Source organism: Ornithorhynchus anatinus, chromosome 2 (assembly GCF_004115215.2).
Source record: "Ornithorhynchus anatinus isolate Pmale09 chromosome 2, mOrnAna1.pri.v4, whole genome shotgun sequence".
Lineage (NCBI taxonomy): Eukaryota > Metazoa > Chordata > Mammalia > Monotremata > Ornithorhynchidae > Ornithorhynchus > Ornithorhynchus anatinus.
In genome coordinates this window covers 20,922,998-20,948,267 of record NC_041729.1, presented here as the reverse complement: position 1 = coordinate 20,948,267, position 25,270 = coordinate 20,922,998, and the positions used below count along the sequence as shown (strand labels likewise).

The 25,270-nt window shown below is 45.8% G+C and overlaps 1 protein-coding gene across 6 annotated transcripts in view; it reads right to left on the bottom strand.

The window, feature by feature from the left end:
* RPH3A (rabphilin 3A) overlaps window positions 1-25,270 on the bottom strand; it is a 159,581-nt gene that overhangs the window by 58,647 nt on the left and 75,664 nt on the right. For 5 of the 6 annotated variants that reach the window (XM_029057760.2, XM_029057759.2, XM_029057757.2 and 2 more), the window contains 2 exons: window positions 18,666-18,809; window positions 491-620 (listed from right to left, as the gene is read on the bottom strand). In XM_029057760.2, the coding sequence (XP_028913593.1) occupies window positions 491-620; window positions 18,666-18,809 (274 nt within the window). Of the gene's footprint in view, window positions 1-490; window positions 621-18,665; window positions 18,810-24,736; window positions 24,836-25,270 lie in introns of those variants that run through there. The other variant, XM_029057763.1, reaches the window with a different exon arrangement.

Below are 25,270 nucleotides of genomic sequence, written 5' to 3'. Positions count from 1 at the left end.
CAGTGCCCAGAGCACGTGCTTTCTCCCCCACGCTCCTTCTATGGGCTCATTTCTCACCCCAACCGGCAGAGCCTCAGCAGTCACCAGGGACAGACCCAGCTGGCTGGCATTGCTGACCATCCACTGGGCACAAGGGGAACAAGCCCTGCACCACCCTGGCCCGATCCCCACTCTCTAGGGCATTGAGGAAGCAGAGGTCATGGGCCACGCAGCAACAGCAGTGGATTTAGCAAGTTCAACCTCTTGCCATGTTTTAAGGAGGTGTGGAAATGGGATTTGTTTTGCTCCTTAAAAGAAAAATAAAATATTCCTTCTGAATTTTGTATTTTAAGTTTCCATTGTGCCCCATCTTCTTCCTTGAGAAGCAGCGTGGCTCAGTGGCCCCTCTCTGTAGTGCCCACTTGCAGGAGTGTGGACTGAGAGGCAGGAGCCCAGGGGAAAGCCTTCCCGCCCCTGCCCTAGCTCATCCCGGCTGGAGGATGTGCCTTACCTTCTTGCAATCCTCACACACCACGCAGGTGGAGCCGAGCAGCCCCAGCTGTTCCCCACACAGGATGCAGCGGTTCACCCCGTCCCCAGCCACGTTCTTGCGCATGTTCTCCAAGCGGTCCACTAGGCGCCTGGAAACCAGAGATGATGCGGAGGGATCACGCGGCGGGCCTGGGGCCAAGAGGCTGGGAGGACCGGGCCCAGAGCCTGCTGAACTCCCCGTGTCCTCCTCCTCCCTCACAACTTGTCCCATTGCGGAGTTCAGCTTCTACACAACGGGCTGTCCTGAGCACCACAGGCCTCAGCTGACTCCGGACAGTCCCACTAGCATGGGTGCCCTTCTTCTCACCCACTGGCTGCTCCTGTTCTTCCAGAGGGATTAAAGAAGCTGTTGTTGCTGCTGCCCGAATCCCTCCTATTCCTGGCATTTAAAGGGGCTACGAGTGGTGGGCAGCAGCTGGAGTTTTCTGCTAGCCCTCTGCCCCTCCTGTGCCCCACCCAGATCCCAGAGTACCCCCCTCCAGGCTCCAACGCCTCACCGGGGACCCTGCAGCATTTCCAGTACTCCCTGCCCGAGCCACGGGCTTGGCCCCCGTGGCCTTGGGCCAACTTCCCACACTGTCTCCCGCCATTTAATAATAATGTTGGTATTTGTTAAGCGCTTACTATGTGCACTGTTCTAAGTGCTGGGCTAGATAAAGGGTAGTCAGGTTGTCCCACATGAGGCTCACAGTCTTCATCCCCATTTTACAGAGGAGGTAACTGAGGCCCAGAGAAGTGAAGTGACTTGTCCACAGTCACACAGCTGACAAGTGGCAGAGCTGGGATTCTAACCCATGACCTCTGACTCCCAAGCTCTTTCCACTGAGCCACGCTGCTTCTATACTGGCCCACATCATCATTCGGTCGGAAGGCTAACCCCAGTGGCACGAGAGGCTCCGTATGGCCACAGGGATTTGAGGCAGAATGTAGGAGAAAGGGAATCTGAACCAAATGTTGATGGGAAAATAGGTCTGGAAGCCATGTGGGTTCAAAATGTCTCTAGAAAAGCAGCATGGCCTAGTGGATAGGTCAGGGGTCTGGGAGTCAGAAGGACCTGGGGACTAATCCCAGCTCTGCCACTTTGCTGTGTGACCTTGGGCAAGTCACGTCACTTCTCTATGCCTCATTTACCTCATCTGTAAAATAAGGATCAAGACTGTGAGCCCCTTGTGGGACATGGACTCTGTCCAGCCTGACAACCTTGTATCTACCCCAGTGCTTAGTACAGTGCCTGGCACTTTGTAAGCACTTAACAAATACCATAAAAAAAAGCAAGCTCGACTACCTTCTGAAAATGTAGCAGGCGCCAGGAGTGAGCAGCACTATACTTAGGCTGGGGTCACACTGCGGGCCTGAGGAGAGTCACTCAGTGGCTTCTGAAGCTGGAAGGGATTCCTTGAAGAACAGGTCAGTCCCTTGTTCCAGCCAGGGCTATTCTGAGAGTTTGATGAACCAGAAATATGGCCCCAAGTCTCCTGGTTTGTTCTGGAAGTTGGAGGGGTGGGTGGCTCTCTCTTTGGCAAACTGCTTCCAACGGTGCAGCTCCACTTGCCTGGAGAACAGCCAGAGGCGCCCCCAAACCTCTAGTTTCCCCCATACACCATCCCTGACCTCAACCTTCCTGTTTCCTTCCCAAAGGGAAAGATGTAATCTTCTTCCTTCCCTCTCCGGGTCTTCTCTTTCCATCTCCTCCTGGTCTGCCTAGCCTCCCTCTGGCCCCAGGCTAGTCAGGGGTTTGACTGCTCTATTTTTAAAGTCATCTAGGAACCTCAGAGATTTCACAGCCTCACTTGCGGCTAGTGTGTTTTTGTGTGTCTGACCATCTGCCTGGCCCATTTTCTCCTCTCACTCTGGTGATGTGTGCCACTCCTCCAAAGGCACTTTCCATTAACTTGAAATATTTTTTTCTTCCATAGGTAACAGCTCTTAATCAACCCTTTGTCCCATCTTCAGAAAACAGCCTCAGACAGAGCATAGCCGTGACCACACTTCTATCGGTGGATGTGTCCAACTGAGGAAGGTACAGCCGGCTGGGAAAAATCACAGCAAGATGTTTAACAAACCTAGCCAGAGGAGCGTCCCCTAACTGAGCATCAGTTCGTCAACACTGCTGCATCTGCCAACAACCGTTTCCCCCCGCCCCCAGCCCCCTGACTACCTCAGACATGATTTAACTTTAAAGCTAAAAATAACACGAGGGCACTTTTTCTTTCCATTCAGAAGAAACCTATTTCCGCTGGGGAAAATTTCTGAAACTCAGACCTGTGTGCTCTCTGCACAGTCCACCATGACCCAAATCTGACAGAACTCTTTAAGGCTGTGTGATGGAGCGATGACAGCTCTCCCTACCCACGCCCCTGCCCCCAGCTCCTCCCCGCCCACGTTGCTGTGTAATGGTTGCTGTTTCCCAAATGAGACTCATTGGTTCTTTTTGCAGCCAAGTTCAGGCCCCTCATTTGCATTAGGCCAAGAGCTCCAAGATGAGACCCACAAAGGAGTTCAGTTTGTGCTAATACCACAGCACAAGAGACATGATTAAATCCTACTCATGTGGCCTTAATGCATATGTGAAGTGCCAAAATCCTTTCCCAAAACACCCTCCTTCTAAGTCACTTGGAGGCAAGGCACTGGAAAAGATGAACTATCTAGCTTTCGATTCTGTAATTCCCCGAAACTCTGCAAGCCACTAGGGATATTTCCTCCACAAACCAGGCTGGGGCAGCCCTTTCCATTTTGGGCCTCCCTGGATCTGAGAGAGGTGTGGGAGCAGGCAAACTGGATTAAAGAGTGTGCTGCAGCTCGGCTGTTTGTGTGCAAAGCGTAGAAGTCTCTGGGTGCCTGCTGGGACTACTTGTCTCAGCAATTCCCAGGAACCACTGTACTTACTGTATTCTTTGCCTGGATGTGGGTTCTCCCCTCCCTTTTCTCCCTTCACAAGAATTTAGGTGGGGTCTGGGTAATTGCCAGACTACTACAGACCCCACGCTTCTGGGCTTAGGCAGAACAGGGCTTCAGATTTTCCACACTAGGAAAGACTTGCCAAAATTTGCTGCAGGCATCCTATTTCAAAACCTTATCAAAGACACATCTCCTCCAAGAGGCCTTCCCAGTCTATCCTCACTTTTCCTCATCTCCCACTCCCTCCTGTGTCACCCTGACTTGCTCCCTTTGCTCTTCCTCCCCCATCCCAGCCCCACAGCACTTACGTGTATATCTGTAATTTTATTTATTTGTATTGATGTCTGTCTCCCGCTAGACTGTGTGCTCATTGTGGACAAGGAATGCCACTGTTTATTGTTGATCTTTCCCAAGTGCTTAGTACAGTGCTCTGCACACAGTCAGCACTTAATAAATACAATTGAAAGAATGAATGAATGAGTCCTGCCAGATATGAGCATTTAGAAACTGCACATGACTGTGGATGGACAGTGGATACCGTGATCCAGGACCTATTCATCTTCCTGACATTCTGCGATTGGGCTCTACTCCCATAGCCTGGAGGGTGCACTTAAACAATACCAGATACTCAAGTACATATTTTAAATAATTTAAAGAGGAAATATAATTTCCACATGCCCTAGAAACCAGTTCACATACAACTCCATGCATCACTGCAGATAAACAGCGGCAAACTAGGTGGTTTGACAAGGGGCGGTTCAAAGTGCAGTAGTACCCTAATTAAATTTGGTCCCAAGCAGTAATTTTGCTCTCCACTCTGTAGCTGGAATGAGCTTCTTTTGGGGAAAGATGGTTGGAAAGGACTAGTGATCTAAAATGCCTGAATATGTCCAAGGGCTTCTCCGGTAATCTTTGGCTTGGAAAACAAGGCAGGGCTCAAGTATGTCAGACCCCACAAGGAACAATGAACTAATGAACTTCACAGGGTGGAGTGAAGAAACACTACCCCAAGTCTGGCTTCATTAAGTGAGATTAAAACCTTGTAGTTTGTCAGTGTCTTTTCCCATGAGCAAAGTTCCAGAGGGAGGGAACACATGAGAGAAGGAGTAAATGGATGGGAAAACCATTTATATTTATCTGCTTCCAATCCAGGGCTTTGAACATTATTGTCAGGGGACTCTGAGGCTCAAGGTATCCTATGAGTTGCTGTGTTATCAGAGCTGTAAGTCTTCCTTCAGAAGCCTCGGTGCCCATTATGTTTAATTACTCTCTTTTTGCATAATACAGGAACAACTACAGAATGAGAACCAATGTTCAACTCTAACTTCACCAGTGTGTGACTAAAGAAAGAGGCACATAAATGCCCTGAGTCAAGGCAATTTAAGTCTTGTTTTCCCATCTGTAAAATGGCAATAATTCCAACATATTGGATTGATATTTTGCTTTCTTCCAAGGAGCTTCATGTCCTTCTCCATCATCTCCCCCAACCCAGTGAAGAAAGGTGGAAAGAGGAATAATAGTGAAACCAAAGTCCCAAGAAGTTGAGGACTTGCTCCAGATTAATCAATCAATCAATTAATGGTATTAATTGAGGGCTTACTGTATGAAGAACACTGTACTAAGTGCTGGAGAGAATACAACACAGTAGAGGTGGCAGACAAGATGCCTGCCCACAAAGAGCTTACAGTGTAGTTGGGGAGATGGGCAATACAATAAATTTCAGGTAGGGGAAATGGCTGGGTATAAGGATATGTAGTTTTGTGCTGTGGGGCTGAGGGTGAGGTGAATATCAAGTGCTTAAAGGGTATAGATCCAAGTGCATAGGTGATGCAAAGGTAGAGGGAGTAGGGGAAATGAGGGCTTAATCAGGAAAGGCCTCCTGGAGGAGTTGTGATTTTAGGATGGCTTTTGAAGGTAGGGAGAGTGGTGGTCTGTTGGATACAAATGGGAAGGGAGTTTCAGGCCAGAGGGAGATTTGGGCAAGGGATAGGCAGCGAGGTGGACGAGATGGAGGTCCAGTGAGTAGGTTGATGTTGGAGAAACAATCACCTAGTGAATCAGGGCTGGATCCAGGCCTGGGATTCATTTTTAACTTCAAACTACTGAATTTCCTATTGGGTCCCCTGCCTCCCAGCCTACTATACACCAAGCAATGGGCATAGGGATGACTGTTCTGCAACGAGGGGGCTAATTCGTTTGGTAAGTGAAGTTCTTTTCTCTGCCGTCATAATGGGCCCTCCTCCTTCACAAACCAGAGGGACTAGCGGCAATTCTCCTACAAATTCACCCCATAGCCACCATGTGCTGGGGCAGCTTCTAAATCTAGGCAGGGCACTCACTTTAACAAATATACTATTCCAAGACTAGCTCATTAATTTCCTGGATTGGAAGCAAATGGAATTTAAACTTGAGCAAAAGGTAATTATTCAGATGTCTTAACTGTGGAACTCTCTATGTCTCCTCTCGGGCTGATCAAGATATGGACTGACATGGGGGAAGATTTCTTTCGTCCAGGATTGAAGGTGAATATAGGCGGTCCCCTGCCCCAGTTCAGGAGGCTTTCTTGCTGAAGAAGGACAAAGTTCCCAGGTAGTCTTTGATAACAGGTGGCAGTGAGAGAGTGACTTTAGTACCTCCCCAACATTCCCAGAATCCTCCTCTTTCGCTCCATCCAAACGGCCACCACACTGAATTCGGGGCTTGTAGCCTGCCTTGATTACTGTATCACCACCTTGCTTACCTCTGTGACTGTCTCTCCAGTCCTTGCTTCACTCTGCTTACTAAGTGCTCAAAAATACCACTGATCAATTGACTGCTGCCTGGGGCATTTTCTGAACACCATTGTCCAAATAGCAAAATCCTCAAACGGCTGCCAATTCCTCTATACATTAAGCAGAGGTTCTCTTCCTCTTTCACCAAAAGTTCTCTCCCTCCTATTTATTCACTTTCTTCTCACACTAAACCTCAGTTTCTGACATGCCCTGGGCCAACAGGATCACAAAGGATTTAAACTTTAACATCCTCTATAAATTTCAGAGCATCGGCAAACACTGTGATTTTGACTGGCCTCCAGACCATTGAGTGGTAGCACCCTGAAGCCCCTCCCTGTTGGCCCCTTTTACCACCAGTCAGTCAATCATATTTATTGAGCGCTTACTGTGTGCAGATCACTGTATTAAGCACTTGGGAGTGTAAAATATAACAATACTACAGACACAGCCCCTGCCCACATTGAGCTCACGGGGAGACTGACATTAATATAAATATATTTCAGATATGTAAGTAAGGGCTGTGGGGCTGAATAAAGGGAGCAAGTCAAGGCTAAACAGAAAGGAATGGGAGAAAAGGAAAGGAGGGCTTAGTCAGGGAAGGCCTCTTGGAGGAGCTGTGCCTTCAAAAAGACTTTAAAGGTGGAGAGAGGAATTGTCTGATGGATATGAAGAGGGAGGGCATTCCCGGAGGAGCACCCATCCCAGCTGAGAAAGAACAAGGCAAGGAAGGCCAGCTGGGGACAGAAGATTGCTAGAAAAATGACCACCAGAGGGCAAGACGTGGCTCAGTGGAAAGAGCCCGGCCTTGGGAGTCAGAGGTCATGAGTTCGAATCCCGGCTCTACCACTTGTCAGCTGTGTGACTATGGGCAAGTCACTTAACTTCTCTGGGCCTCAGTTACCTCATCTGTAAAATGGGGATGAAGACTGTGAGCCCCACATGGGACAACCTGATTACCCTGTATCTACCCAGCGCTTAGAACAGTGCTCTACACATAGTAAGCACTTAACAAATACCAACATTAAGACAGGAGGGCGTGGCCAGACAGCAGAGCTGGAGAGCAAGGCCACCCTGCCCATCCTGATAGACTCTGATCTTTGTTTTTTATGTGGATTTTGTATTCATATTATTTCATCTTTATGTCACCAAACACTTTCCTACCTTATTCTTAGACTGTGAGCCCCTGGAGGGTCAGCAGATGTGTCTAATTTTTGTCTGTGTATCTTTCTCCCCAGGACTTAGTAGAGGGCTGTGTAATGAATAGGTAACTAATAAGTCGGCATTTAATCAGCTACGTACATCTCTTCCAGGAAGCCTTCCCTGATTCATATGAGGAACAACCCTGGGAATCAGAGGACCTGGGTTCTAATCCCAGCTCTGCCAGTTGCCTGCTGTGTGACCTGGGCTAGTCACTTGACTCCTTTGTGCCTCAGTTTCACCATCTGTAAAAGGGGGATTCGAGGCTTGTTCTCCCTCCTACTTAAACTGTGAGCTCCATATGGGACAGGGACTGTGTCAAATCTGATTAATTTGTATGTACCCCAGTGTTTAGAACACTACCAGAATGATAGCAGATGGAGGTGGAGAGTTCTGGGAGAGATGTGTCCATGGTGTCGCTATGGGTCAAAGACAACTCGACGACTTAAAACAAGACAAATAATAAGTATCTTTCTTCTTCTTATTACTCTCGTACTTTCCTTCTCTTAGGAGGCTACTAGGAGGATTAATGAGACTTTATTAGTCATGTGTTCTTAGTACTCTGAAAGTACAATCAGATTGTTAGAGTGGATTTTTCTTATTATAAAAAACAAAACAACAACACCCGCTAGCTAAAGCAATTGGGCACTCTGCCAGAACCGAGATCAACAAACAAGAGCCCAGAGGAAAAGTCTGCATCTTCTCCTGGTGCTGTAATGAGTCAACTCCGGAGTTGAACGACCCACCTCTTGCTCAGACCTGAAGGGGAACGGAATAGTGGAGTTAAGGTCTTCTCGGTGTGGCAGACATGCATGGCTTGTCTCTCCAATTTCTCCAGCCCACATAAATTAATCACCCAGTGAATCAACTGGTATTAAATGTTTCTCGCGTAGCCACTGATCTGTGCATTTAAATGCCTGGTTAATTTTATGATTAGCAATCCCATTTATCCCTGTAGGATCACGTAAGCTCGTTACGTCTTGGGCTCTGGGGAATCTGCTAATTGGCTCATGGGTAAAGATGGTATTTTCCACTCATCCGTCCCTCCCTTCTCCTGATGCCGTTGGCATTAGGGAAGGTCTCTTCCTAACTGGAGATGGCATGTGGGAGGGTTGTAACTAGTAATAATAACTGTGGTATTTGTTAAGCATTTACTATGTGCCAAGCAACTGTAATGAGCGCTGAGGTAGATGTGAGATGGTCAGGTCCTACTTGGGGTTCACAGCCTAAGTAGAAAGGAGAATGGGTGTTGAATCTCCATTTTGCAGATGAGGGAACTGAGGCACAGAGAAGTTAAGTGATTTGCCCAAAGACACACAGCACTTAAGTGGTAGACCAGGGCTTAGAACCCAGGTCCTTTGACTCCCAGACCCGGGCTCTTTCCACGCTGCCACACTGCTTCTCAGGCCTCCCTTTGTCAGTGATGGAACTTGAATCGGGAGTGGGGAGGATGTGAGAACAGTGTGGGGAAAAGCATTTAACCCCAGAGGAATGATTTTCTGGTTACACCATGAGAGTTGTCATTCCTGTTTCTATCACATAATCCTCACAGGCTCTTTGGACTAAGTCTTTCTCATCCTCCCTTCCCATCTGACCCTGAATGGATAGTCATTAATCTGAGAGTTTGGTTCTGAACATCTACCTAGCATCCAGCTTTGGATGTCCTCACTGGCCTACTCCAGTGTTCCTGGAAGACTTGCATTTGTGGTTTTAAGATGTTCCTGTTGACAAGCGGAGCCCATCCCTTTGTCTGCTCTGACTGGCGGGACCAGGGAACAGGAAAGAGTCCTTCACCAGGGGGAGGGGTAGTTCAAGATGGAGGCCTTTGTTGCTACAGTTCTGGTGGAAAGGCAGCTCAGAAACCAGACAGAGGGTAAGGAGAGGAATGTTGATCATCCACCTTCCTCCATCAACACCCAGATGGATCTAGCAAAACAGTTGACCAATTTCAGGATTCATTTCTTGTGAAGAATATGTGAACTTGGATAAGTTACTACACTTTTCTGTGCCTCAGTTACCTCATTTGGAAAATGGGGATTTAGACTGTGAGCCCCATATGGGACACGGACTGGACTCTGTCTAACCTGATTAGCTTGTATCTACCTCAGCATTTAGAACAGTGCCTGGCATATTGTAAGCACTTAAATACCATTAAAAAAATAATTAAAAAATGATCTCTCAACTTCTCTCTAGACCAAAAGTACTAGGCATTTTGCCTATCATGTACTTTGCCTGCTGATCCCTCTCCCTCTGCCCTCTGTGTGTTTTGTAGCAGGTAACAGCAAGTCCAGGTGCATAAGAGCACACCCAAGCAACCTCCTTTGCCAAGTATTACCGTTTTGTCCAGAAAAGGCTGTCAGCACCAAGAGGAAGATCCAGTCCCCTATTAAGTGCTGACTAGAGTTGGCATCAAAATATTCCTGCAAATGTTTGTGAGTGTTTAAATATTTATTGCAGCTATACGTAAATGAATTACGAAGACAAGCCTAATGGGTGGAAAAGCAGCAATGAGAAGGAGGTTTAATGCAGCATGCAGCATAAATTGAAGTAAAAAAAAAATGGAATTGCAAAGGATAATGGTTTTGTGCCCAACCTCATGAATGAACAGGAACAATGGCTGAGATGTTACATCTTTCCTCGAAAGGTGAATTATGATGCTGTGGTGGAGACTTCAGGAAAAGGGGTTGAGTACTGATTATGTAAATTCATAAAAAGGGCAATCGATGATATTTATTGAGTGCTCATTCCATGCAGAGAGAGCACTGTACTATGTACAAGGGACAGTATGGTAGAGTTAGTAGACATAATTCCTGGCCTCAAGGACTTTACACTCTACCTGGGGAGTCAGAGACTAAAATAAATTCCAGGCAGGAGGAAATGATAGAGTATAAAGATGTGCACACAAATGCAATACTTAGGTGATGTAGAAGTGCTAAAGTGGCAGTTAGGGGAGAATACAGAGCTTTGCACATAGTAAGTGCTCAATAAATATGATTGAATGAATGAAATAGACTGGGGAGCTGAGAAGTTAATCAGGGAAGCCCTCCTTGAGGAGTTGTGATTTACATTCATCCGTTCATTCAGTCGAATTTATTGAGCACTTACTATGTGCAGAGCTCTGCACTAAGGGCTTGGGAGAGATCAATATAACAATAAACAGACACATTTCCTGCCTCAGTGAGCTTACAGTCTAAAGGGGGAAGGGTCTTGAAGAGTCTTAAAGATAATAATAATAATAACAATGTTGGTATTTGTTAAGCGCTTACTATGTGCCGAGCACTGTTCTAAGCGCTGGGGTAGACATAGGGGAATCAGGTTGTCCCACGTGGGGCTCACAGTCTTAATCCCCATTTTACAGATGAGGGAACTGAGGCACAGAGAAGTTAAGTGACTTGCCCACAGTCACACAGCCGACAAGTGGCAGAGCTGGGATTCGAACTCATGAGCCCTGACTCCAAAGTCCGTGCTCTTTCCACTGAGCCACAAGGATCTGTTAGATTGGAAGGGTGGAAGCAGTGTGGCCTAGAGGAAAGAACATAAGATGGGGAGGTCAGAGGTTTTGGATTCTATTCTTGGATCTGTCACTTGCCTGCTGTGTGACCTTGGGCAAGCCACATAACTTACCTGTACTTCATTTTCCTCATCTGTAAAATAGGGACTAAATAATTGTTCTCTCTCCTACTTAGACTGTGAACCTCCTATGGGGCAGGGACTCTGTCCAACCTGACTATTTTGTATCTACCCCAAGGCTTAGTACAGTGCTTGGCATATAGTCAGCACTAACAAATACCACTATTAGAAGGAAGTGAGCGAGCTAGGGTTAGGGTTAAGGTTAGGCAGAGTTAAAGGAAGGATCATTGGGGTCAGAGGGCAAAGTGGAGAGCTTCTAGTCATGGACAGGGAATGTGTCTACTATATTGTTATATTGTACTCTCCCAAGTGCTTAGTAGAGTGCCCTGCACACAGTTAGCGCTCAATAAATATGATTGATTACATGACTCCAGTCTCCGGGATCAGGTTGTGTCTGGAAATGGGGCTGCTTCCGGTCAGTCAGTCTGGTCCTGGACACTTGTGGGGAACTCAGAGACGACCTGCTTCCAAGTCACATCAGCCACCATACTAACATCTATTGGAAGACGGCCCTGGACCCAAGGAGCAGATTGCAGGAAGTCAGGTTCATTTACCCTACTGTAGAGGGGTGGTAGAATGACATTCTTCCACCTCCTCCCCCATCCTGCTCTCTTTCATCCTTCATCAAAACTGATGGAAGAAAAAAAATCAGGCAGATTTTAATCAACAAGAAATCTTTCTCCCTCTCTCGGTCCTGTCACCAAGCCTGGTCAACAAGGTTAATGACTTAATTTCCATTGATTTTCCGCCATCTGCCATGGTACTATTTGCGTATGACTGCGTGCAATTGGGTCACTGAACCCAAACGTGATCCGCCAAGGTTGTCTGTGTTTTGGGGGAAGAATTTGTGTAACAATTTCCTCTGCGAGGCCCCGGTAATAGAGCTGGCTACCGGAAGGAAGGGATCCTTAGAAGTAGGAAAGATTTTATTAATGAGCTTATCCCATAAGGAGAGAAAAACACGCAAATCTTTCTAAGTCAGAGTTCAGAGTTGTAATTTAGGGTATTATTGTGAACAAGTCTGAAAAAGGAAGCTGGTACCTTGCAAGGCCTAATAGAGCACTTGGGAAGATGGTGGAACTTAACAGTTAGCTCATTTTAGTGATCTTCTCCCTTTCTGGACTATAAGCTTGTGGCCAGGGAATGTGTTGAACAACTCTCTCAAGTGCTTAGTAGAGTGCTCTGCACACAGCAAGTGCTCAATAAGTATCATTTATTGATGAAATTTTGGTCACAAGCGCACTTGAAAAGTCTGCATCCAGGCAATTACACTTCTCTTCTGGCTGGAAGAGTCAATTATTAAAGAAAACTAAGTTGGGACGGGGACTGAGCACCTGGTAGCCTGGACCACTGGAAGCTTTTCTAGTATCAGAAGACACTCCTGTAGGTGGGATGGGTGGAGAGAAGCAGCGTGGCTTAGTGGCAAGATCATGGGCTTGGGAGTCAGGGTTCGTGGGTTCTAATCCTGGCTCTGCCACTTATCTGCTGAGTGAATTTGGGCAAGTCACTTAACTTCCCTGTGCCCAAGTTAATTCATCTGTAAAATGGGGATTAAGATTGCGAGCCTCACATGGGACAATCTGATTGCCTTGTATCTACCCCAGTGCTTAAAACAGTGCTTGGCACATAGTAAGTGCTTAACAAACACCATCATTATTAATTGTAACAAGCTGGGAAGCCAGAGTGAGGCGGAGATTGAAAGGAGATACTTGTTCTTCCCTCCTGGAGCATGCTATGGGCAGTTTAGGCATATTTTGTCCCTCTACTGTTGGTTTCATCTCTCTTACCTCTTGTTCACACCCTCCTTTCTGCCTGGAACTTCCTTCCCCTTCCCATTTGAGAGACCACTGATCTTGCCATCTTCAAATCCCTTCTGAAATCACATTTCCTCCAGAAGGTATTCCCTGATTAATCTCTCTGTCCTACGTCCTTCAGCACTTCCATGTCCCCCACATAGCTTGGAAAGCAGCATGTTCTACTGGAAAGAGCACAGGCTTGGGTGACATAGCCCTGGGGTTCTAATCTTGGCTCTGTTACTTGCCTGCTGTGCAGCGTTAGGCAAGGCGCTTCATTTCTTTGTGCTTCAGTTACCTCATCTGTAAAATGGGGATTCAATACCTGATTCCCCTCTTATTTAGACTGTGACCCAGGCAGCTCCTTACCCAGGGTAACTTCTTGTCAGTAGGAACCCTCGTGGACTGCTGCTACTTATGTGGATCATGACTGGAGAGGAGAGCACTGAATCAAATCATTGGGACTCTTCGGTCTGCCGGTGATGTGAGGAAGCCTGGAGAAATTGCCATTTAACCCAGCCAGCTGAGGGAGTCTGGGTCAGCTCCTAATCAATCAATCAATTATATTTATCGAGTGCTTAGTATGTGCAGAGCACTGTACTAAGCACTTAGGAGAGTACAATACAACTTAATTATCAGACACATTCCCTGCCCATAACAAGCTTACACTCTAGAGGAAGAAGGTGAGAAGAAAAAAAGAAGGAAAGATAGGAAAGAAGGAAGGGATGAAAGAAGAAAAAAGAAGGGAAGAAAGGAAAGAAAAAAATTAGGAAATAAAGGAAGGAAAAAAGGAATGAAAGAAAAAAAGAATAAAGGAAGGAAAGAAGGTTAAGGAATACGCAGATTGCTCTCCCTCTGCCCCCTCTCTGGGGGCTGCGGGAGCCTCTCTCCACAGAACATTTCCTGAATCTTGGTTTGAAGCATTCAATTTGCTCCACCTAATCCTGTCTATTGGTGACTGAATCCATTTAAGGCATTTGTGTTGGAAATCTATTAAAGTTCTGTTTTTTTCTAGGCTCTAACATACTCAAGGAAACCACTTGTTCTCTGTGTCTCTTCTTTTCTGTGTAGGATCTGACAGGAAAATCAATGGGCATATCATTAAGGATCAGAGGGACAGTCAGGTTGCTCAGCATATGAGAAGCAGGAAAACCAAACCCACACTGTGCTTACTGGAAAATCTGCAATTGGAGTTTACGCCCCACTCCATAGGAATAGCACAGTGCTCTGCACGCAGTAAGCACTCAATAAATATGATGAATTGATATGATTCAGTAGAAACTTCAGCTGAAATTCTTTCCTCATCTCCTTTTTCTGGCCATCCCCTGTCCTGAAAGGTTTTTGGGCCAGAGATAAAAACTATCTCTTTGAGATGAACTAAAATCCAGGGCCTTTCCAAAACAGAATCTTTTCTTCCAGGACACCATCAGTGTCACATCTCTGACCAGATGCCAAGCCTCCTTCTTCTCCCCAGGTCAGTTATTCAGGAGGAGGATGGAGAGTAGCAGGTGGAGGTGGGAAGGAGTGCATCTCTGTTTAATGAGATGCTTGGGGAGATACCATCCTCAGCTTCCCCAATTCATATTGACACTAAGCCCTCGGCAGCCTGTGCTACTGTCCAATATGCGTGTCTGTTAATTGTTGTATTGTACTCTCCCAGTGTTTAGAACAGTGCTCTGCACACAGTAAGTGCTCAGTAAATACAAATGAATAAATGAATGAATGAATGAATGAATGAATGAACAGGACTCTGCCAGAAGGGGATTCAGTCACATGACACAATCAGCCTATAATACTAATGATAATAATAATAATGGTAATAAGGTAGGAAGGAGCACTCTCCTGCCAGGCACTGTACTTAGCGCTGGGGTGGACAAACAAGTTAATCGTGTTGAACACAGTCCCAGTCCCACATGGGGCTCATCTTCTCAATCCCCATTTTACATATGAGGTAACTGAGGCACGGAGAAGTTAAGTGACTTGCCCAAGGTCACACAGCAGACAAGTGGCAGAGCCAGGAATAGAACCCATGAACCTCTGACTCCCAGGTCCATGCTCTATCCACAGCTCCATGCTGCTTCTCACGGTGACCCTCTCCTGTCCCATGAGGGAACAAACTGTACAGTCTTCAAAGCTCTAGTGTCTGACCCAAGTAGGAGACCCCTTTGGTCATATTTAGAATTCCATGGAGAAGCAGGGTGGTCTAGTTGGTCTAAGACACAAGCCTGGGAGTCACAAGATCTGTGTTCTAATCCCGCCTCCGTCACTTATCTGCTGTGTGACCTTGGGTAAGTTACTTAACTTCTCTGTGCCTCAGTTACCACATCTGTAAAATTGGGATTAAGACTGTGAGCACCATGTGAGACATGGACTGTGTCTAACCTGATTAGCTTGTAGCTACCCCAGTGCTTAGTATAGTGCCTGGCCCATAGTGAGCACTTAACAAAGAACATTACAAAAATGTGTATGGAAATGACTATCTTCTTACCTCCAGAGAGGACCCCCATTAACCAAGCCAGACCACTGAGAGCCTACACCATTCATAAAGGTCCTCTAGGCAGAGTGCTCCACACCCTTTCTTATAAATCCCTTCCAGTGTTAAAGCTTTTCCATTTTTGAGACCATTCTCTCTTGTTCAGTTCTTAGCATCCCATCATCTTCAAACTCTCTATACAGTATTCCTGAAGGGAACTTCTAAATCTTCCTCAGACTTCTCTTTCAGTCCAGGCTCAATAATTTCACTCCCTTTCACTTTCCCCCTAAATCCAGTTTCCCAGCCCTTGCACTGATTTCTTTGTTCTCCTCAGCACCTCAGGTTCCTGAGGGAGAACAAAAGTATTCCTCCCAGTACTGACTGTCCGTTTCGGTGAATACTGGCTGTTGACAAATGTGGCAGGAGCATAAGCATTCATGACTTCGAATCCCAGCTCTGCCACTTGTCAGCTGTGTGACTGTGGGCAAGTCACTTAACTTCTCTGTGTCTCAGTTCCCTCATCTGTAAAATGGGGATTAAGACTGTGAGCCCCACGTGGGACAACCTGATTCCCCTGTGTCTACCCCAGCGCCTAGAACAGTGCTCTGCACATAGTAAGCACTTAACAAATACCAACATTATTATTATTATATAGGGGTGAGTAGCTTCTGGGTCACAGGGAACCAGAAATGAAATAATCTCTGGGGTGTTCTGGTCCTGGGTGGGCACTGAATGTCTGCTCCCCTGGAGGCTTTCAACTTTTTCCTAGTTAATGTCTGATCTTGCAAATGTAACAGCTCTACTGCAACTCACTTTTGGTTTCTGGTCTCACCCCAGGGTCTCATTTTGGGGGGCCTAAAGGCATTCACCTTATTTCCAGTGAAGTTTAATACCATGCCCAAACACATGCCATCAATAAATAATATTTATTGAGCATATTATTATTGCTACATATATAATACACACTACATTTTAAAAATATATATTATATTGTTATCATTGCAGAAGCAACAAGGTGAGGTGGATAGAGCACGGGCCTGAGAGTCAGAAGGTCATCGGTTCTAATCCCGGTTCCACCACTTGTCTGCTCTCTGACCTTGGGTAAGTAATTTCACTTCTCTGTTCCTCAGTTAAATCATCTTTAAAATGGGGATCGAGACTGTGAGTCCCATGTGGGACAGGGACTGTGTCCAACCTGATTAGCTTGTATCCACCCCTGTGCTTAGAACAGTGTCTGGCACATAGTGAGCACTTAACAAACACCATAATTGTTATTATTATCATTATTGTTATTAGTTTTGTTATTATTATATGTGTTAAGCCCTTACTAAGTACTGTTCTAAGCGCTGGGGTAGATACAAGTTAATCAAGTTGGACACAGTCTCTCTCCCACATAGGGCTCACTAAGTAGTAGGGAGAAAATCCCCACTTTACAGGAGAGGAAACCGAGGCATAGAGAAGGTAAGTGATTTGACCAAGATCACACAGCAAGCAACCGGCAGAGGCAGAATTAGGACCCAGGTCCTCTGTCTTCCTGGCCCGGGCTCTTTCCACTAAGCCACACTTCTTCTCCTGCTTCTCCAGCTCTACTGTGCACAAAGTTACCACACTAAATGCTTAGGAAGCATTACAATAGAGAAAGTAGACATGAGCCCTGCCCACCAGGAGCTTCCAGACTAGTGGACACTCCGTCCCCCACAACACACTTACACAGATAGTTCCTCTCCCTTCTGCCTTTGGGCTTCAAATCACTTTCTTACCTGCCCTGGTAGAACCTCTTCACCTGGAGAATTTGGTGAAGGAGAAACACATTTGTAGCAGCCACAAACTGGTTAAGATTTATCAGTTTTTGTAGACCTAGGGGGTCTGTGTCTAATTGTCCACAGGAACACAAATCAAACACTTCCCCTTCCTGTTTATTAATAACATTATTTTCCGTTATTCAATGCCTCATTAGTCACCGGCCACAGTATTCCTGCCACAATGAATGAGCGATCAGGGCGCTCGGATGAAGAGCTTGTGTGCGGATGATAAGCAAATAACAACCAGAGTTAACCAGGCATGGGTCAAGCAATCCAGAGGGAAAGGCTCAGGTTTGAACTGATCTGTATTCTCCTGGGGACTGAAGCAGGAGCTACACATCTTAAGAAGTCACAGAACAACAACAACAACAATAATAATAATAATATTTACTAAGCACTATGTGTCAAACTCTATTCTAAGTGCTAGGGTAGATAGAAGATAATCAGGTTGGACACAGTTCCTGTCTCACCTGGGGCTTGCCATCTATGTAAGAGGGAATAGGATTCAATCCCCATTTTACTGATGAGGAAACTGAGGGACAGAGAAGTTAAGTGACTTGCCCAAGGTCACACAGCAGGCAAGTGGCAGAGCTGAGATTAGAGTCCAGGTCCTCTGACTCTCAGGTCCATGCTCTTTCCACTAGTCCATGGTGCTTCAGAAGGGGAGAGATGGGCAACTGACGTACAATCAAGTTGATAAAGTGAAAGACATCCTCACCCCACCCCTCAATTCACTACCCTTTTTGCCCCGATATCTCCTTCTCTCCCCACCAACATCCACAGCCAGTATAAGATTTCCCTCAGGCTCATTTAATTTCCCTGTGTCCTGGCAGAAACACTGCAGTGCAGTAGCTGCTGGCTGGAAAACTAGTGAAGCAAAACCACACGACTCCTGTTCTCTTGCTCTCTCTCAGCTTGCTCAGCCTGAGACAAGTCCTTGTGAATGGATCCCCGGGTTGCATTTTGAGTTTTAGGCCCGCACTCCATAAGACTAGGCCCTATACTCCAAGACCCAGGCCTGCACCCTCGGTGACCTAAACCTGCACCTCATGAGACCTAGCTCTGAATCCCCGAGACCTAGCCTGGCACCCCACCAGACCTAGGCCTGCACCCCAGGAGATTTAGTTCTCTACCCCATGACACCTACTAGGACTGTACCCCACAAGACTTAACCCTACACCCCATGAGACCTAGGCATGCACCTCTCCAAACACAATACATACACACATCTCCCTTGTGGGGAGATTGAAGTGAGTTATCCCATTCCCTCCGTTTAGGATTTCTGGGACAGGAGCACAAGAGCTCAGAATTCTGGGCAACTGTGCAAAGATTCCCCAGTTCCAAAGCCAACACCCCTTATTTGTTGTAAAACTTTCCCTTCTGGAGCCTTTTGGTCCCTTTCTTGAAATGCCCGTTCGACCCAGTTTGCCTCTTAGGAAAGTCATAAAAAGCAGAAAACGCCAACAGTCTTTGTTCTGTCCTACCCACTAGCTGCCTGCTAAAAGCCACATGAGGGCTTTTATTCACACCTCGTGGGTTAATAAACTGATTAAAAGAGTCATTTCCTTACCCGATGCGTTCCTGCTCCATTTCTTCCATTTTCTCTGCTCGAGCTATTACTCTGTTGATAATCTCCTTCTCCTCATCTGTCAACTCTTCGTTCTTCCTTTGTCTCTCTGGCTGGTTTGGATGGACCGACCATTCTGCAGGGAGTCTGAAAGGCAGGTACAAAAGCCGTTAGGTAAGCAGGACAGTATCAGTCAATCAATGATATTGATATAGAGAAGCTACATGGTGCAGTGGATAGAGCACCGGCCTGGGAGTCAGAAGGTCATGGATTCTAATCCTGACTCTGCTACTTGTCTGCTGGGTGACCTGGGCAAGTCAGTTCACTTCTCTGGGCCTCATTTACCTCATCTGTAAAATGGGGATTGAGACTGTGAGCCCCACATAGGTCCATCCCAGAGCTTAGTACAGTGTCTGACATATAATAAGCACTTAATAAATACCATTATTATTATAGAGAAGCAGCGTGGCTTAGTGGAAAGAGCACAGATTTGGGAGTCAGAGGTTGTGTGTTCTAATCCCAGCTCTGCCACTTTTCAGCTGTGTGACTTTGGGCAAGTCACTTAACTTCACTGAGCCTCAGTTACCTCATCTATAAAATGGGGATTAAGACTGCGAGTCCCATGTGGGACAACCTGATTACATTGTATCTACCCCAGTGCTTAGAACAGTGCTTGGCAGTGAGTAAACACTTAACAAATACCATTATTATTATTATTAGTAGTAGTAAATCCTTAGTCAAAGCACTGTATTAAGCACTTGGGTGACTATAATACAGTAGCATTGGTAGACATGCTCTCTGCTTACAAGGATCTTACAGACTATAGGATGGGGTGATAAGGAAGGGGTCCCAGGCACCAAAAAGGGGAAGAGCTTCTTGAAATATCTTCTTTAAAATTATTGAAAGACAGAACATGTTTTCCAGGTGGTTGTACAGTTTAATTTGTTGTCCAATGCCCAGTCTCTGGCCAAAAAAAGCAGAGAGTTGTGAAGTTGTCAGAGTAACTCTGGCAAAATGCTTCCTTTTTCAGATCGCAATAAGTGTTCAAGAATCTCCATAGTAGTCTGGGTCATTGAAAGGTATTCAGAGGTGGGCCCTGTTGACTCCTGGAGTTTGTTGTGAGAAAGAACTCTTTGCTCTTTGAAGGAGACCTCTAGGTGTTATTTCAGTGGCTTGCTTTCTTGAAATAAAATAAATCAAATCTGCAAATAGCACTTCTCCAAGAGTTACAGCACCATTATTAGCTGACAGCATTTATTCTTTCCACTCTTTAAATTGGACCAGCAGGCGTGAAATTGGCTTTTGACCCTTGAAATCAGAAAATCAACATCATGTCTCCTCCCCAGCTCTCCCTTGCCCCTCCACCTTTCATGCCCCATCTTGCTCCTCAAGGGCTTAGTTCAGGGCTCGACACCAGGTAGGGGTTCAGTGAATCCTGAGGATCTCTCTTTTTCTCCCAGCTGGGATGCAACACTTCAGGAAGGGCAGAGAATTGTCCGGGCAATGGCTCAGAACCTCAAGGACCTCAAGGAGAATCCTTCAGCTAAAACCCAACCCATCAAGAGGTGGGGTTCTCCTCTCAGGTCCCTGTCTTGCTTTCACATCTACACAGGAAACACTAAACTGCTGCGATAGCAGATTAAGCCCTTTCCACAGGGTGCTAAGGGATGGTCTTATTTCAGAATCTCCCCAGTGGACCCTGCCAAGAGGGTTGCACAGCTGAATTACAGTATCTAGTCTGTAAACTCACTGAGGAAAGGGAATGTGTCTACCAACTCTGTTATACTGTACTCTTCCCAAGTGCTTAGTACAGTGCTTTCTACTTGGTAAGCATTTTAATAAATACGTTTGATTGATTGAGGGGGTGAGCTGATTGAGTGCTCTGCACATGGTAAATTGCTCCATCTTCTAAGCCTCAATTGAGGAAGCACCAGAATCTTGGGCTTCTCATTCCTGTTCAGCAGAGTGACCTGTCAGAGCCCCTATCCTCCGAGGGGCTCTGAAAATGGTTGACAGTGTCCATCACTATCAACAGTAGAATTTCTTTTCTGACAACAACCAGTTTTAGACGATGGAGACCATCACTTTAATCCAGTGAGTGACATTTCTACTAGATTCAATCCCAAACCAAACATGCATCTGCCTTTCCTCTTAAGCTCAGAATCCAGATATTACTAACAATGTTATAGGATGCACAGTTTGTATTTTTGCCAATAGATAGACATTAAGCTTCTCTGTGACCAGATTAATGATGATGCTGCACTCATTATTCAAGTGCTTGCAAGCTCAGGTTTCCAATTATATTTTCTGATTATTTTATAAATGCAACAGGGTAGGTGAAAAGCCTGTTCCCTTCATTAGTCATCTCCAGCCTCTTGGGTGTCACTCTCACACCCTCCAGCCCTGCCTCCCAAGAGCAGGACAAAGAGGATAGAGAAGCAGCAAAACCTAATGGCTAGAGCTTGGGCCTGGGAGTCATAAGGTGGATGGGTTCTAATCCTGGCTGGAAAGGAAACAATAGAGTAGAAGATATGTACCTAAGTGCTTAGGTGCCAATAAGCACCTATAATCTGAAGAAACCTGCACTCATGCCAATTTCACCATCAGTGAAGTATTCTTCAAATCCAAAGGACAGCAATATCTACAGTTTGCAGATGCTGTTAGATTGCGGGTGGTCAGGGGGTGTATTCAATCTGATTATCTTGTCTCTAACCTAGTGCTTGACACAGAGTAACCACTTAATACCATCTTCTTCCTCCTACTACTCTTCAGGGCAAACACTTGAAATCTGTTGGATTTGGGGGCAGAGATTCCAGCAGGTTCTCACTGCTCAATTATTGAGTGCTTACTATGTGCAGAACACTCTACTAAGAGTGTGGGAGAGTGCAATATAAGAGAATTGGTGGACAGATTCCCTGCCCACAACAAGAGTGAGCAGAGCTTGGCTGCAATGGGAGTTCTCAGTAAACTCTCACTCTCAATCAGGTCCACTCAGGATGATGGGAGAGAGCCATTCCCTGCCAAAAACTGCCCCAGGATGTTTTCAGAAGGCCATATTTGTATACAAAAAGATCCCTCAAAAGTGGTTTACAAATCTCAGAAAGAAGTCCACAGGGCCAAGTGGGTAATGTTCTAAAATGTTTGACCTGAGAAAGAGAGAATAAAAATGGTGTTAATTTTTTTATGGCATTTAAGAGGTTACTATGTGTCTAACACTTTTCTAAGTGCTGGGATAGGTAAATTTAATTAGGTCAGACACAGTTCCTGTCCTGCATGGAGTTCCCAGTCTAAGTAAAAGGAAGAACAGGTATTTAAACTCCATTTTACAGGTGGGAAAATTGAGGCACTGAGAGTCAATCAATCATATTTATTGAGATCTTACTGTGTGCAGCTGAACAACCCCCAAGATCACACAGCAAGTGATTGATAGAGCTGGAATTAGGCCCCAGGTTCTCTGACTCCCAGGCCCATGATTTTTCCACTAGGCTGTCTATGCTGCTTTCCATGCTAATTTTGAATAAAGACAAGGGCAAATTCATTTAGTTTGGGGTTGTCTTCCAAATTTCTAGTTCCACTAGTGATAGCTATAGATAAATTAGCCACTTGGTTCCTCTTCTTTCAGCAACAAATCTGTATGCCGCACTAGCACCTCATCGCTTGTATCTTTCATCGTGTCACGCCAGTGCCCACAGAGAGGAGGGAGTCATTTTCTTGGGTGAAATCTTATTTGTTTCCTATTTTTACTGTCAGTTCAGAACATCCCCTTTCAGAAAGGGCCCCTCTGGTACGTCAGCTAAGGGACTACTGCAGGTCAGCTTGGACCGAGAAATATTAATTCAGGGGATGAACATGCAGAAAACGGCAGTCACTAACAATGCCAGCAACAGGAACAACTGCATTGGCCACAGAAGATGAAGATGAAAGTATTCGCTCTGTTGTTACCTGAACATACCTCGTACTTTTAGGAATTTCAGCCAGTCATTTTCTGTGCCACCTGCTGCCCCTGCCCGCCCCCGCCCCTCGCATTTGCAGGATCAACAAACACAGATTCAATCTATTCTCTGCTGTTATGGGGCATTCCTCAAGCCCCGTCCCCATCCTAGACGCCTGGCTTCAATTCCAAATCCTAAACCTTCCTCCTGGGGAGAACCGTGCGCTGCATTTGCAATTACATTTGCTATAAATGTCCCCGGGCCCTAATGATGAATAATCAATAGAGTTCTGACAGAGCTTGGGCTTGGAAGGAGATAGGTTCTCTTTATTTCCTGAAACCCACTGCAAACTGCAGTTTGTCAGCCTGGTTAGAATGTAAGCTCCTCGTGGGCAGGGAATGAGAAGCAGCATGGTTTAGTGGAAAAAGCATGAGCTTGGGAGTCAGAGAACGTGGGTTCTAATCCCAGCTCTGCCATTTGTCTACTGTGTGACCTTGGGCAAGCCACTTAACTTCTCTGTGCATCAGTTCCCTCATCTGTAAAATGAGGATTAAGACCGTGAGACCCATGTGGGACAACCTGATTGCCTTGAATCTACCCCAGCTGCTTGGTACATAGTAAGTGCTTAACAAATACCATCATTATTATTCCCTTCTAGTCTGTGAGCCTGTTGTTGGGTAGAGAGTCTCTCTTTTGCCGAATTGCTTTTTTCAAGTGGCTTAGTACAGTGCTCTGCACACAGTAAGCACTCAAAAAATATGAATGAATGAGTCCCTTTGTTACTCTATATTTCCCAGGTGCCCATTTCAGTGCACCACACCAAGTGGGTGCTCAATAAATATCATCCTGACTTGCTCTCTTTGTTCTTCCCCTGTCCCAGCCCCACAGCACTTTTGTACACATCTGTAATTTGTTTATTTGTACAGATGTCTGTCTTCCCCCTCTAGACTGTAAAAGCTTAATGTGGGTAGGGAATGAGTCTGTTGTTGTACTCTCCCATGTGCTTAGTACAGTGTTCTGCACCCAGTAAGTGCTCAATAAATATGATTGAATGAATGAATGAATGCTGCTGCTAACCGCTACTACTATCAATCAATTTATGGTATTTATTGAGCACCCCCTATAACAAGTGCTTGGGACAATAGAAGCCCTTAGAAGCAGGATGGCCTAGTGAAAGATCATGGGCCTGGGAGTCAGAGGACCTGGGTTCTAATTCCGGCTCCACCACGTACCTGCTTTGTGACCTCGGGCAAGTCGCTTAATTTCTCTGTGCCTCAGTTTCCTCATCTGCAAAATGGGGATTCAATACTTGTGCTCCCTCCTACTTAAACTGTGAACCCCATATGGGACCTGAATATCTTGTATATACCCATTCCTTAGTATAGTGTAGTATAGTATAGCACAGAGTAAGCACTTGACAAATGCAACAATTTATTAATTTACTTATTTATTTTACAATCAACAGAGTTACTATTGCTGCTCTTGCTGCTGCTAGACCAAGGATTGGTTTGACCTTGAAGGGGGGGCATTAAGGGGTGTGGCAAGTGAGTGGCCCCTGAAGACTGCTTAACGTCTTCCAGTTGGGGAAGACGAAGAAGCCCAGCAGTGATCCGGGCTCATCACCATGACTTACAACCCATCCACCTCAACTCTGGTCTCAATCTGTGTAAATTACACCCTGTATGGAGGCAGTCACAAGAGAAGGTTCTGGGTCCAAGGACCATTTAGTGGCAACATTAGGCTCAGAACTGAAATCGTGCATCTTTCTCTTCTCCCACCCCAGGAAGCAGAGGGAACAAAAAGACAGGCGGACTGACATAATAATAATGATAATGTTGGCATTTGTTAAGCGCTTACTATGTGCAGAACACTGTTTTAAGCACTGGGGTAGACACAGGGGAATCAGGTTGTCCCACGTGGGGGTCACAGTCTTCATCCCCATTTTACAGATGAGGTAACTGAGGCACAGAGAGGTTAAGTGACTTGCCCAAAGTCACCCAGCTGACAAGTGGCAGAGCTGGGATTCGAACTCATGAACTGACTCCCAAGCCCGAACTCTTTCCACTGAGCCATGCTGCTTCTCTATCAGCCAGTGTCCTGCTAGTCCTAGAGGCCACTTCAGGCTTCCCCTCTAGCAGAGACCTAATCATCCTGTGGTAAAGCAAATTAGTCCCAGAGAGAAGATTGGAGTTTCATTTCTTCCTTAAATCCTTTTGAGTTCAAACTCTGTGGCCTCCAGCCATGTACCTGAAAGAAGGAGCAGCAAAGGATAGCTGAATAAGGATAAAATAAGACCATTTTTTTTCCTTTGATCTCTCATTTCACCCACCCGATAGTAAAGCAATAAATATTCCTCAGAATGTCTTTATTAATAAAATATGAATTTGATAGGAGTGAGGTGATGGAAATGCTGTCAAGGCTTTAAGGCTCTAGGGCTTTACAAATCTGGGGGCTGCAGAAAATGATTTCTTTTTGTTCTTATTTCTCTTCCCTTGCTGCAGGAAAGCCTAGGAAGTCTCTCTGAACAATCCGGTGCCCAGGGTCCTAATGAATCCTGAAGGAAAGGCAGCAGGAAGAGCCCGCTATGCTTGCACTAGAACAGCTTCGCTCGCGCCAGGCTGAGAGCGTCCACAAATCAGAGTTGACTGAACAGGCTCATAGGCAACCAGAAGATAA